At 46.0% G+C, this 18,523-nt stretch overlaps 1 protein-coding gene across 2 annotated transcripts; it reads right to left on the minus strand.

The window, feature by feature from the left end:
• Positions 1–294: 294 nt before the first annotated feature.
• On the minus strand, positions 295–16,013 carry LOC110514303 (PR domain zinc finger protein 1). 2 transcript variants are annotated; one of them, XM_021593770.2, is made up of 7 exons: positions 15,842–16,013; positions 9,117–9,434; positions 7,289–7,408; positions 6,057–6,309; positions 2,708–3,735; positions 2,471–2,599; positions 295–2,353 (listed from the first exon to the last, which is right to left on the minus strand). In XM_021593770.2, the coding sequence occupies exons 2-7, from the start codon at positions 9,411–9,413 to the stop codon at positions 1,760–1,762; spliced, it is 2,421 nt and encodes an 806-aa protein (XP_021449445.1). In that variant the 5' UTR covers positions 9,414–9,434; positions 15,842–16,013; the 3' UTR covers positions 295–1,759. The 2 variants fall into 2 exon arrangements, with proteins under 2 accessions (XP_021449445.1, XP_021449439.1); XM_021593764.2 differs by lacking the exon at positions 15,842–16,013 and adding an exon at positions 11,541–11,719.
• Positions 16,014–18,523: the final 2,510 nt, after the last annotated feature.

The following is an 18,523-nucleotide window of genomic DNA, read 5'->3' on the forward strand; positions in this document are numbered from 1 at the left end:
TCCATCCCTTGGAACTTCTTTCAGTGTCTTGATCTAAACCAAAAGGCATATGCTTACCACTTTGATGATGCCTCATATTGGCCGAGGCAAAGTGGTGTCTCATTAGTTTTAACTAGCTACCTCTCCTTCTGTCCTTTCCTCCATGATCACTGATCTGGGGCTACATGAGGTGGAAGCAACATGACCTACCGGAAGCCATAGAATACTGAGACCCTAATGTCTACTAGCTGCTTCTCCTAAAGCACAATACCCAAAACAGGAGGCAGATGAAAACAAAATAGTCACACAAAATAGTCAGATTAGAACTGTGGACATTTATCATAAATTTACATTTTGCACATAAATAACAATGTAAACGAGTATGTAAACAGAGACAGTATTTTTTTCTCCTCTAGGGCTAAAGATGAAAGGGGATGCTTTGGTCATACTTCAGGGTTGGAGGGAGAGAGAAAAAAGCGAGGGGATGGGGGCTGATGTGCAACTGCTTCCAGGTCACCGGCCTGGGCTCACAGTTGCTATGGAGACAAACCATATGTCGTCTTAAAGCCATTATAACAGTCCAATCATATTGAATAGTGGGAGGAGCAAGCACCGGCACTTAAGTCATAAAGGGAAGGGGCCAGTGCATAAGAAGGCCAAGGTGCTTTGGTCTGTGCCATTTAAAAATGAGAAGGGGGATACATTTTTCTCAAACAAAACCACAGCTAAAGAGCTAACACTTCATCACAGACAAACAGTATTCTCTTGGTCTTCTTTTCAATAATATAAGTCTCTTTTTGGTGTGTTTGAAACTAAAGCCAAGTAAACTTTACAGTGTCTCCTTTTGCCATTAACAGTGTATTGAAGTTCCCTTGGACTGTTGGGGGGGGAAGGATTCCTGGACTCGCAGTCTTTATATGCTACATATTGAGCAGACTTTCCTGCTCTTTGGATCATGTGGAGAGGCACTCCAGTTCATTTTGGTTTCTTCTTCAAGTAGCAAAAGCAATAAATAGAAAACACACTCTCCTTCAGCTTCCCTCTGAACGTACAGACACACATACTCACAGGCATACAATCATACACACACTGAGGTAACCGTTGTTGAAAATACATAAAACAAAAAATGCAATTTTTGCAGAACTCAGGATGAGTGTGGACATAGAGAAGCTTGCTGGAAGGGTCAGAAGGTCAAGCAATGCCTTTTCTTTCTAATCAAAAGTTTGTGTTCACCTTTGGCAAAACAAAGTTGCGACCTTTGACCCTTTTTAACCTGCTATATTGTTTAAATATTTAAAAAAAAAAAAAAAAAAGTAGGCACCCCTGCTTCTCAACAGGTCACACAGGATGGATACAGGCAGAGAGAGAAAGTATCTACAAAGAAATGGCCCCAGAGTGAAATCAAAATCAGAAAAACAAACAGTAAATTACAATGAATTACCTGGTCATTGTAAACATCACTTCCACATATTGCTTTTTGAAGACAGAATAATTGCATAATAAATTAAGGAGGTTATAATAAATTCAACAAAAATAAAATTGAAAATAAACAGTAATAATAACAATGATATGGGTGGATGATTGTCCTGTCTTAAGTGTAGGACACAGTGGAACAGTTAAGTAATCTGGGGACAGTGTCTCTTGGAGCCCTGAGTACATAAGTCCCTGAAAGTTTGAAAACCCCAGTCGCTACAACCATCAAAATATATTTACACTCGTTGCTCCTGCTAACCAAGTTCTCAGAGCCACAGTCTGACTCAACGTCCTTCAAACGGTGAGCTCAAGCCTGTTCCTCAGACTCCTGCTTGATCGTGACGTTGGAAGGAAGAAGCGGACTGCTTCGGCGCAGTTTGATAACCGACGTCTCATTGACTGAATTGTAGAGGCCGTAACCTGTAGACTGGAGCTCACTGGCGCCGCCCTTGTGGTGGTGGTAGCCGGAGGTCTTGAGGTCCATCTCCCTCCACAGCATCCCCAGGACCTGCTTCTCCAGGACAGCCTCAACCTCAACCCCTCCCTGGAGCTGGTCCAGCCTCTCAGCGTGGTCGCTCATGTCGAAGCGCTCAATCTCCTCATTGATGCGCTGGAGCTCTTCCTGGGTGGAGGGGCTGGGGGTGGGGCCACCTGAGGAGGTGACGGCAGCCAGACAGTAGCCCTTCAGGTGTAGCTGCAGGCTGCACAGGTGAATGTAGTGGCGGTGGCAGTGGGGGCACTTGTGTGGCCGCTCGCGGGAGTGAAGGCGCTTGTGCAGCTTCAGGTGGACAAACTGAGTGAACTTGGCAGGGCAGAGCTTGCACAAGTAGGGCTTCTCACCCGAGTGGAGGCGCAGGTGGGTCTTTAGGTTGCTGGTGCTGCTGAAGCGCTTATGGCACACCTGGGGGGAAAGAGGACAAGTGAAGGGTTAGAGGAGGAAGTTCAGCATTGCTTATGTATATGCAGCAGCTAGCTAGCTTAACAGACTTAGCAACTAGCATATGGTGGTGGTCTTTACCGAGCACTCATGGGGCTTCTCTCCAGTGTGCACCAGGAAGTGTTTCTGCAGGTGGGCCAGCTGGGTGAAGCCTTTACTGCAGGTCGAACACTTGAAGGGCCGCTCACCGCTGTGGACACGCAAGTGCACCTACACACAGCAGGGACAACGTTACGTCAGTTGGGTTCAATGCAAGGGAACACAAAGTAATCTGGATGAATGGAATGAAGGGAGTGAACAGAATGTCTCCAGTCTCACCTTGAGGTTAGAGAGCTGGCCGAAGGTCTTGCTGCAGACGTTACACTCGTACTTGATTTTGCCGTTCTGCTTCTTGAGTGGGTAAGGCAGGGTCTTGTAGCCTGTAGAGCCACCACCACGCTTCATCTTGCTCAGGTTCATGGCCTCCTCCTGCCGGCCGCTGGCACTGCCCAGTAGGGCTGAGGTAGGCTTGGTGGGCATGTGCTCGCTAGGGGCCGCCGTGCCCGCTGTAGGTGAGCCGCTGGTGGGGGCGTGGGGGTGCCCGTGTGGGTGAGGATGATCATTGCCAGAGTAGGGGTGATGGGGGTAGTGGGGGCCGGCTTTGTCCCCGAGGGTGGTGGCGGCTGAGAAGGCACTGGTGGTGGCGGAGAGGAGGAAGTCCCGGTGGGTGGAGAATGAGGGGTGGGAGGAGTTAGGTAGTAAGAACCTGCTCCCCGCCTCCCCAGGCAGCAGGGGCATGTTGGGGGGCAGCAGGCTGCTGAAGAGAGGGTACATTCTTGGAAACATTCCCCCGACAGCGGGCACCCCACCCCCAGGTAGTGGGTAGTGGTGGGGTAGCATGTAGCGGGAATAGTGGGGGCCGGGAGGGTAGAAGGGCGAGGAAAGGGGGGCGGCTGGTGGAGAATAGCCTGGGTAGGGACCCAAACCTCGGGAGTAAAAAGAGGAGGATTGGTGTGTGGGTTGGGGAGCTGCGGGGCTACCATCGGGGCTACTCTCCGGACTGCTCCGCGCCGACGGACTCGGGGTCGCCGACGACTGGTTGCCTGGTGATCTGATTACTGTGTAACAAAACTGTACCGGGCTGGTCTTAAGGCTCAGGAACTCTTCCGTTAGATGAGGGTGGGGGCGGAATGGGGGGTAGAGGGCACAGCGGGGTCGCGTGGCCAGTGGCCGGCTGGGCTCCTTCTTGCTAGAGGTGGTGGGGCCCCCGAGGATGGAGGAGACACTGTGTTCTATCTTGACTGGGGCGCTGCTGCTGCTAACATGCTCCTCACTGGCCTGCTGCTTGGCTTCCAGCAGAGACTGCTCTGTAGAGGGAGGGAGGGAGAGAGAGAGGTCAGACGCACTGTTCTCCCTCTGACTGAAGACCACGTTTCCCTTTGACTTGGTGTCAGGAGAATTGAGCACAGGAAAAACTTATCTAGACATGTCTTTACCTTAGGAGAAATAATGGTCTTTCAGCTGTAGAGGTGGGGAGGGGGGTTAGGAACACTGTAACAGTGGTTCAATTAGCGTGACAGATTTGACGAACGATCATGGAGGGCTAAAAGACAGGAAGTGAGGCGTGACAGCTGCCTCGGGGCAGGGTGTGTGTGTGTGTGTGGTGGTGGTGGTCTGGGGGCAGATAAAAATCAAGATAGAATCCAAATGGGGGCAGGGCTGATTGAAAGTTTCCTCTCAAGTTTGGCCTCAACCTGCCCTCCACCTGACTCTCTCAATCACACACACACACTCTTGACACTTCCTGACAGAGGCCTTTGTCTGATAGGTTTGCTCATCATCTCCAGCATGCACACTCACGACCCAAAGAAGGACCCTTCAATCACATTCCATGAACACAAAAACACACTTCCTATCCTACACCTTTGGACTTTTATCAGTCCTTTAGGTAGAAGTAAAAACAACCACCCAGGATTCCTTCTAGTTTGCTATTGTTTCCAGGTCAAAGGTTAACTGGGAGAGCTTCCTCCTCCCTTGCACCTACTGTCACCTCCACATGATGAAAGATGGGATTACTGCAAGCGCTTCCAGGCTACACACACACGCTAAAAGCCTCTGCATGTCGGTTAACACATCCTCACCTGTTAAACCTCCATCAGTCGGGATTTAGAGTGGACATCAATAATCCCATCCATTTACTACCCATTGAACTTTTACTAGAGGGTCACAAATCTGTGTGTGTGTGTGTCCAATAACGTGTATATACATTAAGCTTTCCAGCACTTAATTACTCGACAGACTTTCAACACACACACAGTGACCCCCACACCACTACAGCGGCAGTGTGTAAACACAGAGGTTATCAGTGCCTCCCCCATCTCCTCTTCCCTGTCCTCCCCCTCAGATAACACCACTCCCAGCCCTCCTTTCTTTCAGAAAACAAACAGGGTGGCCATCTTGGAGATATCAATCTGTCAGCACGGCCCCGCCGCCAGGAAGTTCAAGTAGTCAATGGAGGGGACGCTTTTCTTCCTCTCCTCTCTTCCCTCAGTCTCTCCACTTTTAAAGTGCCAAATAAATTAAGGAGAAGGGCCAAGGAGCCGTCAGCACATCACACACACACTTTTGAGATTAAAAGAGTGAGTGTGTTGGAATGAAATGCCTCTCTGGGTATGTGTGTCCTTGCATGCAAGGGAGAGGGTGTGCGTAGGATAGTATGTGTTTGAACGCATACACATTTAGAACAGGAAATGCTAAACAGGTGCCATATGTCTGTGCAAAGCATATTGTCGTTTTAAGGAAGGCTGATTGTGTAAGCATGTAACACACACAAAATATGGAGAAAAACAACAGCTGTCACACCAAGAGGAGAGCGAGTGGGAGAAGAGCTCCAGTTCAGTCATTTCAGACCAGCCAGTTCTGCTGACTCACACAACCAACCAAACACACGTCTGGTTCTACTATGACTGGGTTAATGGAGAAAGACACAGGGAGAGAGATGGACCGAGACAGAGAGAAGAGAAAGGTAAGTATGATGTCATTCCCAGGTCAACAGAGGCCCCTGTGGTAGTGGGGTGGTCTAATTACAGGGGCCATAGAGAAAAAGTAGGAGCCAGAGGGGCCAGTACCATGAGGGGGCCCAGGCCCCTGTGTCTCTGCCCCAGGAGATGTGCATCTCCCGGGAAACTGGAGTCACTACCTACCACACCTGGAGGCGGAATGCTGGCTCCTTCCTCCCATCCCTACCTACCTCCCTCCCCTTCTAACTCTGTCTGGTGCTCTCTCACTCTTTTTTTGCTTCCTCACACATATTCATATTTGCATTTAGACTATTCACTTTATGACTAGTGATCACACACATGCAATGGTGGCGCTGGCAGAGATGAAAGGTTAACGGGCTGTGTGTGTTAATGCCAGGCAGATGTTCAGAGAGGAAGGAGATGTGGCTCCCCTCAGAAATACTGTCAGGCTCTCACAAATACACACTCTCACGACACACGCCAACACTGAGTAGGTAGGTGCTAAATAAAATCACACACACAAGACCATTGAAAGTTAAACATAATACCAATTGTACACTATACTTCCAAGGATACAGCGTTATTACTATGTAATAAATCATTGCATACAGTATATGATTATCATTGTATAACATCTATGTAATAAGGTTTCATATGATAGGACTTACTCAGTTTCTGCATCATGAGCTCTTCAGAAGGCAGGTAGTGGAGGCGGAGAGCGAACTCTGGGCAGTACCACACCAGCAGCTCGGTGCCAGGGGGGATGGCCCTCACCGTGTAGAAGTAGATGTTCGTGCCATTCTGGCACGCCGCCAGGTTTTGCTCCCCCGCCGAGTGGATCGGGTTGACGTAGCGCATCCAGTTAGACCGCTCCTCGTCCAGGCCGTCCACAAAGTGGTGGAAGTCGCCCTCCGAGTAGATCTGAGGGGACGGAGAGTCGGGAAATGGTCAAAGGTTAACAGGCAAGGAAGTCTCAATGGCAAGTTTAGAACGCTCCAGAAAAACAGTGCTGAGAAACGGCTAAAAATGCTTAAAAATTTGGCAAGATAAGAAGTTGGGGTATGGGGGAGACAAAATACAGCGTGAGTGTAATATCATTAAAGTGTAGACTCGTTAAATCTCTCTCCCCCTCCACTCCAGACCTTATAGCCAGTTATACAGACTGAGGGATGGCGAGACCGACAGAGTAGGAGCCTCTCTTATACACATCCAAAAGAGTTGAGTCAGAGAATACGTCACGCCGACAATGGCACCGACACTCATTCTGAATCTTCCCCCTCTCTCCACTCAGACCACTCTCTCCATCTGATTGTGGACATCAACGAGAGAGAGAGGTCTATAACTCTGTTGTGTCTTGCCTGAGCGAGGTACATGAATGGAACACATAGCTTTGGGATGTTGTTGAATCTAGGTGAGTGCCTGTGTGTGTATGAGTGCTACATTGTCACTTCCCGGAACGATGACGCCGTAGCCCTGTTCCTGTGTACAGTGTAAAATTGTCATATTACTCCTCCATTGTTCCACTACAGTTCTTACTGTACTAGCTGCCACACTTACTGATCAGACAACCACTACTGAATAACAGGCTTTACCCAGCAGATTTATCATGATGAAATAGGAGTTGAGGGTGTGTGTTACAGCGACAAGTATGTACCACACACACAGAGTGGAGAGCCTTAGTCTCAGAATGATTAGAGAGAAAACCCCTTCCGTCTCCACACACACACAAACTTCTGAAGAACGCAGAGACCCTGGCCGTGACGTCACACGAAGTCAGTCAGTGGAACAGGAAATGACCTATGGTTGTTTTTCTTCCTCTGTGGCTGTCTTTTACTGAAAGTGGAGCGCTTGCTCTCTTTGTGTGTGTGTGTGTTAGTGGACAGGAGGGAAAACCACTCACCCTCCAGAAGTACTTCCTGTTGGCGTCTTTGGGGACGCTGTCTGCAGTGTAGCTCTGACCCACCAGGGGGCCGAAGCGTGTTCCTTTGGGGATGTACTCTCTGCTGGCCACTCCAATCACCTACAGGACAGAGATAAAGACCATTAGTTGCAGTGTGTGTATGTTCGGTGGTTAGAGGATTTACGTTATCACATCCTGCCAGGAGGTCACAGTCTTCACATGAAGACGGCCGGAAGAACCCATCATCATGATCAAATCAACAAACAAGGCTGCCTCTCTCTCTGTGTGTGTGTGTATATATAATTACTACTCCGTACAAGAAAAACCAGTGGCTTAGGCTGGGAATTTGACTGTCACACTTTTTCCTCAAGCCACATTTGCTGTGTGTTTTAAGTGTGTGAACATAGTCAAACATACACCCAACCCTTATCCAGTGCCAACAGGAAGAGTTAGACACCTTGAGGGAAAGAGTTCTATTTCCTCCATCTCACCCAGGTTATGCCACAAAGCATCTCCCCCTTCTCGCCTCTGTTCCTTTCTAATTGACCACAGGGCCACTCCCTCTGACACCCTTTACGACACCCACTCTGCTAACCAGACAACACACCCTACCACATCAAAACAACTCACCTCAGACTGTTCACCTTAAAGGAGAAAGAGATCCACACCTGATATTAAAGCGCTGTTGTTCCTTTCAAAATAATTGAAAAAAAAATGTAAATAGAGGGAGGAAGGAAGAACAGCAAGGGAAGTGCATCCGTCTGAAAATGAGGGATTATCAAACCTAGACGTTCAGCTAATCTCCTAACCATGATATTCACCAAACCCCCTACACAGACTACACTTGCACGCACACACACACCCTTATCCCCTTCATGCATATCCTACACAAACACCCTCCCTAAAGGATTGGGAAATCCCCCTTCCCATTTCCATCCCAGGGCCAGACCACTTCAAGATTAGGGGTGTTTTGAGGATAACTTATTAACCGACTTTACAATGCTCCCTAAATGACTAAGTCAATATCCTTTCATCACTGGTAATGCTATACTCTGTCCACATCCTCTCATTTTCCTCTCTTATTTTCCCTCAATCTTAGTGGTCGCTTCTGTGAAGGTGATAAATATTGACGGATACCGTATCAGGTCGTAAACAAACGTGGTGGGAAACACTCATTCTCACACACACAGGGTGATAAGAAACAGATGAGCAATGACAAGAAAATCTATTCATTGCAACCAAATCATGCGGTCTTGATCAGGTTAAAACCACAAAACGCTCCCCACCTACTCTCATGACCCCTCGTCACACTTATTCTACAGGGTTCAACGGTTAGACTGACTGGGAATCAGTTTGGGTTGTGAAGAGGTTGATATCTGGACAGAGGTAGGGAGAACTGGGTCTGGTCTAGTGTAGGACTGACTACTGTGAGAACATAGAGGGATAGACACAGAGACAGGTAGGGTAAATGGTTATCAGGATGTGTTGATGAATCTCCCGTCAACAGCATGGCTAAGTATGATTAATGACTCTTCATGGATGGGTGGGAGCTCATTTCTCACTGCAGAGGCTCTGTAGCAACCTGCATCACACCTCTGAGAGAGTGTGTGTGAATTCCCCTCCACACTGGGCTTACACACCACTCCTACAACGCACACAGGTCATCGCCGTGCTCCTGTGTGTGATCTTTTACAATGAGACACCCTCCTCACCACAATCCCCCCCTGGCTGAGACTTCTCCTGCTGTCATATATTACCTACAGTTGAGTCATGTGAGTTTGGGGAGCATATGGGTTTACAGATGGTGTGTGTGTATGTGTCTTCCTACCTCTTTGGAATCAGCTAGTTGTTTGAAGGCCAGGTTACGAGGCAGTGAGGCCTCTGCTCTCGTTAACCCCTTGCTCTCTGTCCCTGCCTCCCGCGGAGTATCCTTGACGATGTAGGTACACTTCTCCTCAAACTCCACCTCCGTCCACTTCATCATGTCCGCCTCCTCCATCTTAGAGTCTGTGTCGGTGGCCATTTTGGATCTCGTGTCCATCTGGGTTTCCGTGTCCCTATGGGGTTCGGTGTCCATCTTGACGTTGTCGTGCTCTACAGTGTGGGCCCCCTCAGTAGTCAACATGGCCGAGCTATGAGAGGTAGCCTGAGAGAAAGGGATAGCGATAAGAGAGTGAGTGAGTGAGAAAGACCGAGATGGAGAGAAGGAGAAAGGAAAAAAATTGAAGGGGAGAAAAAGAGAGAGAGGGGAGCGTTATTATCCAGTATGAGTCAGTGAGTGGCGAGTTCCTTTGAGACTGGCTGACTAATCAGACAGTGTCTGTGCTCTCTCTGTGGGAACAAGAGCCACTGTCGACCGACCCCACTAGCCTCCAGCCCAGGACAGTCTAATCTCCTCTACTATCTACTTAGAAGGAAACACAATCACAGGAAACCGTCAACTCTATTCAAATAAGTTACAGAAAAAAATTTAAAAGAACACTTTGAGTCCAGAGTGAAAAGTATATCCCTTTTTTTTATTACAGATGAGTTGTGACCCAAGAGTATGTGTTATATACTGTATGCGTATACGGCTAGTGTCTCGGGGAAAGACAGATTGACCAATGACTTGTGCAGATAGGCTGACACGGCCTAACCAATGGCAGCCAAGCTGTGAGTCCATTCCGTGGGCTATGTAAGATGGCATAAGGTCAGGGCCAGCCACGCTACCCCGCGGTCTCTACCCTCCCTCACTATCTTCATTCCCTCTGTACCCTTCTCCCTCTCTGTCCAACTCTACTTCTATGTAGCCTACCCTTCTTCATTCTCCCTCCTTGTCAAACTGTCAACATAAGTCTCTTAATCCTCCTGTTTCTTTCTTTAACCCCCTCTCCCTTATGCTCTCTCACTGTCCCTAGTCCTCTCCCCCCAGGGTGGAAAAATAGTCACAAACAGGGGAAGGAAGTCCTGTCTACGTCTGAATGGAGCTAAAATTGGAAGCAGAGTGGCAGAGCAGCGGAACAGGCAAATCGTCCGTGTGTGTGTGTGGGATCAGTCGGGAGGGAGTGCCAAACCTTTCCATTTGGGGGGCCACAGCAGCACAAACAAACTTCAAACGCTCCCCACCCAAGACCATCTCACACACACATCCTTGTCCCACAACAAAAACACAGTGTCCGTAGAATGAATGATCATACGCTACAAAGATTGTCCAATTTCAAGGCCGATGATAGACTGAAATGCAACCTTATACGGTGTCACTCACATATAATTCAGGAAAAATGTACCATAACCCTCCAGCAATCTCCACAACTAAACCACAACTAAAAGCTTGACAAAATTCCCCAAGCCTTGACCAAATTAAACATGACCCTAAATTCACTCAAGCCGAAAAAACAGGCTCCAAGGAGACTAGTGTAATTAATGAACTTCCGGAAGAGTAACAGAACAACAAATCACTTTCTCAAAATGTTTTTCCAACATTAATTTCAAATAAAATTGTACTACAAACAATATCCCAAGTAATTACATACATGAAATGATAATGCAAATAGGATATTCCGTTTCAATGTAGAGTAGATCATTTCAAACAATTTATTAATATTGTGATATTATTTATTGTACATTGATATCATGAATATCCTTTGAAAGGGATTTAAATATATAGATAAATATAATACCAAACACTAGTCAAAATCTGTTCCTGCTAATAAATTAGTCTTTATGACAGCTGTGCAAAACGAATACTGAAACTGAGAACCTGGCCAAAAGCAACTGATTTATTCAACTCTCACATACACATCTCTGTTAAAATATTCGATAAACACAACTGATATAGTTTTTTTATTTTTTTAATGTAGCAAGCTATAACCAATGACAATTTTCGAATTTTAATAATTCAAACAATTCAGCTGAAGTGGACAAACTGCAATAAGATATTAATAATTTAAATATTATATTCAACAATATACTGAAAGTTTAACAAACTCATTGCATAATGGAGTGGCCTGACAAACAAGGAGAAAACTTTGACTTACATAAATAACTCCTAAAATAAACCTTCATATTCGTTGTCACTGGTTTAATTTAGAAAAGTGCTTGTTCAACTATTACAAGCAAAACAAATGTAATACACAACTTTAAAAATCCTCAAAACAAATATAATTTAAGAAGAAATTAAATAAATGTTTTCCTTAAAATAAAAGTGAAAATTCCAAAATCAAACGTTTTTTTCTCTACAAGTCCCTGTTTCTCCATTGACTAGCGTACTCACCGAGAAGCTTTGGTCCCAGCCACACATAGGGCCGAATGATCTCTCCCCTGGGTGAGTGTTTTATTTGTGTGTGTGTGTGGGACAGGTGCAGTTCACCCTCTCCCCCTCCAATCCAAGCGCTACTCCAGAGTGCGAGTGCTGTGTGTGAGCGTGTGTGTGTCTGTTCTAGTGAGTGCCTTCTGTTTAACTGACTGCCCCTCAACAAGTGAGGGAGATGTTGATTCACTCAGTGGTCCCTCCCTCATTCCCTCTCCACTCCCCCTCAAGGACCGCCCACCACCATGAGGAACACGATCGCTTGCATCTCATTCAGGGTAGCAGTGGCAGGCAGGCACACACACACACTGCTCTATGGAAATAGCAGGCGCCTTCACCTGAGGCATGAGCTCTCGCTGCTTCACACAAAACAAACACTCAACAATTTCAATTGGCACATAAAAGTACCATCACACACCTTAACATAAATTCAAACATTCTCCTGCAGTCTTCGATAAACTTCAATAAAATTAGAAAAGGTTGCCAGTTCCAAATCAAAGTCTCAAAAACATATTCCCTCAACATGGGTGCTTGTTGTGTAACAGTGCAACTGTTACATATCAACAACAAACACACATAGATGGGGTGGGGGGGGGGTTGTTTATGAGTCTTCTTGGGGAAGGAGGACATCCTGTGATGGTGACTCAATGCCCCTCTACTGTTTACCCAGCACAGAGCCGCGGACGGACGTTCCTCTTACACACACCCTAAAGGGCGACACTGAACTGACCTCAAGGCTCAGTCTCACCAACACACTCCCTCTCGGTCTCTCTCCCTCTGGTAATAAACTGAGGCATAAAAGGTGCAGGGCTTACTGACCCTGGTTAAATACAACACAAAACACTTTGTCTCTCCATCTATCCCTCTTTTCTGTCTGTATCAGATCCCCATTGCAAAGACCACTCAAAGCAAGCAACCGTGTCCTGGAATTCAACTGGAAATCCCCTACTCTTCCTCGATTGACATCAGTCTTGAGTGGGACGGAGTGGAGCGAGGGCTAATGAAGAATGAGAATGAAGAAAATAAAACATGAGGCAGGGAGGGAGAGAAAGACAGAACCAACCGGGTCTTCAATCCCCCCCACTGGTGACAGAGAGTTGACCACATCACACGCTGCCTACTCCTTCCTGCCAACATACGATCCACCGGCCCCAAACACACACGATCTGCACCCCAGCTGGTCTACATGATCATGCTCTGTAGCGACCAACCCCTACCAAAAAAAAATCTCACTCCCTCCACAAAAACAAGTTAAGATTTCAACTAAACAAAAAACGAGAGCGAAAAGAACATATTTTCCCCTTTGAAAGTCACATGTGGTCCATCCCTACCCACTTGCTGGCTGGGAACAATCTGGGCCAAGACACAGACAACCCCCCACCCCACCCCACTCACTCACTCACTAGGCTCTCCTGATCCCTTTCCCCTCTCCTCATCCCTCTCTCTGCTTAAACTGTAAAGGAAGGAGGGGGCGCAGGCCTGAGGCTGGGGGAGTAGGGAGGGGTGCCTCTGCTCTGAAGTCAAATGGCTCTTTTTGTTTATGCGCAGGCTGAGGAGGGTATTTAATGTGGCCTGCATGCCTGGAGGAGAGAGGGAGGGAGGAAGAGGGCCACACAAATAAGGGCATGGGGACCTCCTGTCTCTGTTAGTTTTACAGAGGGCTCCTATCAGGGCTAAGAGTAACACACACACAGAGCTGAGCAGAATTGTGGTGCCAACACATTAGAAGGACGTAGGGATTATGAAAAGAAAGAAGAGAAAGGAGGTGAGGATGAGAGTGGATGGAATGGGTGGGGGTGGCTAAACCACAGGTGAGATTAGCAGCCATTCCAAATTCCTGGTTCCCTCTGCAACAAGAGGCAAAAAGCAGCAAACTTTATTGACTTCATGGCAGATCCAGCTTAACGATCCTGCTCGTCACAAGAAGAGAAGTACTGGCTACACTGTCAATTTCTCATTCAAATGCCATGACTGTTATTCACTTTGATATTCAAACTCTCTCACACACACACAAACTTCACAAAACTTTCCCCACAACAGTGGTGGATCTTATCTTGAGAGTTGATCTGGAGTGTCACTGATTTTCTCCCCTTTGTCACAATATGTTTTAATTCCGGTCTACAGGATGCCTCTCACAAGATCATAGCAAGAAGATTGTTATTGACCATTTCATGTGGTGTGTGTGTGTGTGTGTGTCAAACGATGCTTGTATCCGCTTGAACTTTCCTCAAAAAGTGTGTGCGCAGAGGAGGTGCAGTGGATTTGGGTATTGTTCTGGAAAGAGTTAATCCCTCAATGGAGCCATTAGGGGGAAGTATGGAGGTTAGACCATTATCCCATTTGGGCTGAAGGACCTGTGTGTGTGGACACGTGTCAGGTTGAGCCCCCCTACAGCGTAGAGCAGGGTGGGGTTAGGGCATTGCAGTAGCTCTCCTAATCTTGCCAATCCACCGCAGCTACACACACACTCTCCCCCCTCAGCCATCTGGAGGGACTGTCCACACTGCGGACACTTGTGTGTTACGATCAACACCACCAGACAGTCACCCTCCTTAACCCAGAGGAAGAGCTAATCATGGACTATTTGGCACATGCCACTGATTACATTGTACTTTTCATTAAGGAGGCAAACAGAGGCCAGTGGCATTGAAACACTGCTGACAATGAGACAAGGAAAGAGAGGGGGGGGGGGGGGGGGGGGGGGGTAGGAGCTATCCCCTCACACACGTTTCAGGCCAGGCAGCCATTGGATTCCAAATAGAGCTGGGCTGGGACTATCTCAAATGTCAAATGATGTAATAACTTCACTTCCTGTAATCAAAATACTACAATGTTTGCTTCATAACTCATAAATCCACATTTCCCAAATATTAGACTTATGAAATCTTAATTTTGCATTATCTCAAAGACTTAACTATATGGTGTAGAATGACAATAGTGTAAGTAACATAACTGAGATTCTCTTGTTTTCCACAGAGAAACGGATGTGTGTGTATGACTGATATCCTGGGCAAAACGGACTCAACTCTAGAAACTGTAAATGAAACTTTCAACCACTAAATAGACAGAACTATTTAAGCTCGCAGACCTTTTCCGCAGGTAAATGTTTTCGGAAGTTTGCAGTGCATTCCCGTAAACAACCTGGAACGTGCTCTGTCACAACCAGAATCACATGCCTCTTCTTTTCGGCAATGTGCAGGAAGTCGTAAGCCTACTGCACACACAATGATGAGCACAGCACGTTGTGATAACACAACCTTCCAAAGCGGCTGCGTCATCGGACACATTTCGGGGGTAGTCAACGAATCATAAAACAATAGGACATATGATCCTAGGGCCTTTGCTATTGCACCAAATACTGCCCACGACAGCTGTACTTAAAAACAATGTTTATGTAGTTGTCAGGTTGTGGTATGTGTTACACTGGACAGATATAGGCTAATGGAACTCGACGCGTGTGTACCATACCCCCGTGCCGGTGACAGCAACCAAAGCGTTGCGCAACGGGTGTTCAACTGTTAAAAACTGTCAAATACCCGGTCTGGCACATTTGCCAGTTTAGCGAACGCCATAGTGAAAAGATAGAATCAGGACATTGCATAACCTGTGCAAGATGAGACTGTAGGATAAAAACGAAACGGGGCTAACAAGTCCACTCGTCAAAATATAGCGTTGTTATCCGACTTCTTTGTCGGGCTAAAGAATGTAAAACGACTCAACTGTAGACTACGCAAGACGCACTTCCAGTCTTGTACTCTATGCAATCACTTTCGATTCAAAGCCGGGTCGTTCAATGCGACTCATTCAATTCCTTATCGCATTCTTAATTGAACCATACACACTTTTATTATCAGTAGGCTAATATCGATTCAGAGTTGCAACAAAGGGGAAGATGAGTTTCAGAAAATTATTAATTAAGCCAAACAAGTGCGAATATTTGCTAAAATAGATTGTTAGGCTGTGTTGGAGTAGTTCTGTAGGGCTACTATAAAGCAAATAGCCTACCTAACATTAAATTAGGATACAATGTTTCTCATGGCTAGGCTATATAACCTATAGGCTACATACACAACGTGCCAAAACTTAAGGTAGAAGAATGTGAATGAAATGCGACAAAACGTGAGATCGGCTGCTCTGTCTTAATTCAAGACTAACTTTTCGCCAACACTAAACAATGTAGCAAATAAATGTAGGCTATTCCATGTTGTTTATCGAACTGCAGGGACTGTAGCCACGCGAGCGAAGCGGGGTGCAAACTCTTTTACCTGTCCGCGTTATGACGCGCCTGTCGCGGAGCGCTGGAAGATATCCTTATCCCAATTTCCAAACTCAGGCGCTGCTGGCCTAGGTCCGATCGTCTCTCTTTGTAGTGCGTGTATACTATGAAATTGTCGAGGTGAATCTGTAGTCTACAGTTTCCATACAAAGTAGCCTACCCCTTCTTTCCGCGCACAAATCTGCTCCACCCAAAACTGTAATTAGGATTAAGACAGGCAATTAACAAAACAAACCCCTGCGCTTTCGATAACTGATGGAGCAATTGTTAGCAATTGTTAGTTAAAATAACACCTCTCGTTTCCAACATTTGCAGTGTGCTTAATTTAAAGGAAATTAACATGTTCATTTAGGATAGCCTAAATGTCGAGAAAGTTTTAGACGCCTTTGCACCCACTGTGAAGGCTGCTAAAAGATAACTGAGGTGAAAATGAATCAATAGGCAATAGTTACAAAGTCATGTCTTTGTAATGTGCATATTTGAATGATTAAAAACTTGAAAGAAAAGGGAAATTTGGACGCAATAGGTGAAATTGATTAATATAAGACATTGAACGCTTTATTGATATGAAATCAATGATCATTCTCAATAATTAGCCTATTTATTTGGCAGAGGTGGGCCTACCATATGCTACCGTGTCCTTTGGTAGAAAAATTTTCTTAAAGGAATCGTTTCATCAAGCATAAATACATTTTTATCAGGATTAGTCTATTTTCTGAACGTTTTCCTTTTTTAAAATTGCATCCAAATGTTTGGATGACATTTTTGGTAAATGTTTTGTTGTTGTAAAACTTAAACACATTTAATTGTAATAAAATACATAATATTTGCTTTAAAAAAGTTATCTTTATTGGTAGGCTAATAATGTCAATATGTGGCTTGGAGCACCAGAGCGGTCTGGTGAAGGCAAATCCTGTGTAGCCTAGTCATATTGCCACTTTTTATGGGAATTTGTATGCATGTGTTTGACTACTTACTATATTACATTTATTTTCTTTTTGGTGGGCTGAGCATGTTTTTATAGTTATTATGAAATTGTTATGATGATAATTGTCCAGTGCTTTTAAAATCGTTCCAAGTAAAAGGACATTCATTTTATGTCTGAGTGAAAATGGAAGCCATTTGAATCCAATGTTTTATATCTGTCCTGCATGTTTGAGTGAAGGGGGAGCGTGAGCACCTGTTGAGCTTTGACTGAGCCCCTGTAGCCCTATCCCATTTGATATGCGGGTCTGTACTGTACCTCCTCCCTCTTCCGAAATTCTCTCTTCTCTTCTATTCTATTCAGGTATCTCTCTCTCTCCACTGAGTCTCCCCAACCCTGTGGTAATGGAGTCCATGCTGAGCAGGGTTAGCTGTAGTGGCACACTTCCGCTGTGCCCAGAAGTCTCAGATCTTTACGCAAAATAGACACACTTACACACTCTTTCTGTCTCCAACCCCCCCAACACACACAGTGATGCAGCCCACTCCTCATCAAAGCTGTGGAAGTGTGTGTGGGACGATGGATGTGATGGGGGGGGTTCAGAACCCTTTGAGCACAGCAGACATACACATTCCACCCACTCCTAGTGCCCTGCCCCTACCAGCCTCTAACCCTGGGTGCTCAGAGGTATACCGCATCCTTCGTTATGTCCCTTTCTCTATTTCGCTCTCTTTCTCATCCCTCTTTCTCTCTCTCTGTCACGTCACAGCTGGGACTAATCATCACTTTCTCTCTTTGCTCCCGCTGCTACAGTTGACCTCCTTAACTCTCTTTCTCCCACACACACACATGCACACATGCACACACACCTAGTTGGCTCGAGGGAAGCCCTTTGCTTTATCGTAGCTTGGCGCTGAGCTGTGAATGTGTGTGTACATTCTCGTCCAGGAGAAATATTTAGCTTGGCAGGCTGCCAGCGAGGCAAAGCTGAGCCAAGCTGGGATTCACCCACAATGGCAGCCACGCGCCCCAGCTCAACTCAGTGTGTGTGTGTGTGTGTATGTGTGTCAGTGGGTTTGCGTGTATCTGATATATCTGAATCTTAGTGTGCTTATAACTGTGTGTCTTCCTGTGTGTAAGTGCCTGCTTGAGAGCTATCTTTGTGTATCTGTATAAGAGAAACTGCAGTCTGCAGATGACAACATTTTGTCAGGTGTTGAGGGAAATGTGTCCCACAAGATTATCACACAAAACCACAGAGCTGAGTAACACCGTTTTGTTACAGAATGTATGTCACTCTCTTTCACTCTCTCTCTTTATTTGTGTCTGTCACTTCTTGTCAATGAAAAACCATGACCTTGCCTGAACAGAGAGATAGAGGGTGTGTGCGCTTTGTGTGTGTACGCTTTGTGTGCGTACGGTTTGTGTGCGTGTGTAAGAAAGAAACTTGTTGACAGGGTCGTTCCATGACATTTTCAGCAAGCCATGACACCCACCATCTCAGATTGTTCTGAAATCATTTCTGTAGTAAACAGATAAGATTTGCATTCCTTCAACATTATTTTGTTGAAATATAATTTGCTATTTGAAAAATGTAGCTAATTGATTACACTAGAGGCGCACCTTTGGTTTTAGACATAATTAGTATGTTTAAATGCAGTCAGATAAACACTCCAAACAGCCTACCTGACACTTGGAAGCATCCACATGGTCCTAAAGCATACCGTTGCCTCGTTTGTATCACAT

This window comes from Oncorhynchus mykiss, chromosome 3, assembly GCF_013265735.2.
Source record: "Oncorhynchus mykiss isolate Arlee chromosome 3, USDA_OmykA_1.1, whole genome shotgun sequence".
In the NCBI taxonomy this organism is placed as follows: domain Eukaryota; kingdom Metazoa; phylum Chordata; class Actinopteri; order Salmoniformes; family Salmonidae; genus Oncorhynchus; species Oncorhynchus mykiss.

Excerpts from the sequence above, each read along its gene's own strand:
- LOC110514303 (XM_021593764.2), bottom strand. The coding sequence starts at position 11,567 with ATGTGTGGCTGGGACCAAAGCTTCTCG. Across the intron at positions 3,736-6,056 it reads GCTCATGATGCAGAAACTGA|AGCAGTCTCTGCTGGAAGCC; the intron begins GTAAGTCCTATC and ends CTCCCTCTACAG. Across the intron at positions 2,600-2,707 it reads GCCAGCTCTCTAACCTCAAG|GTGCACTTGCGTGTCCACAG; the intron begins GTGAGACTGGAG and ends TGCTGTGTGTAG.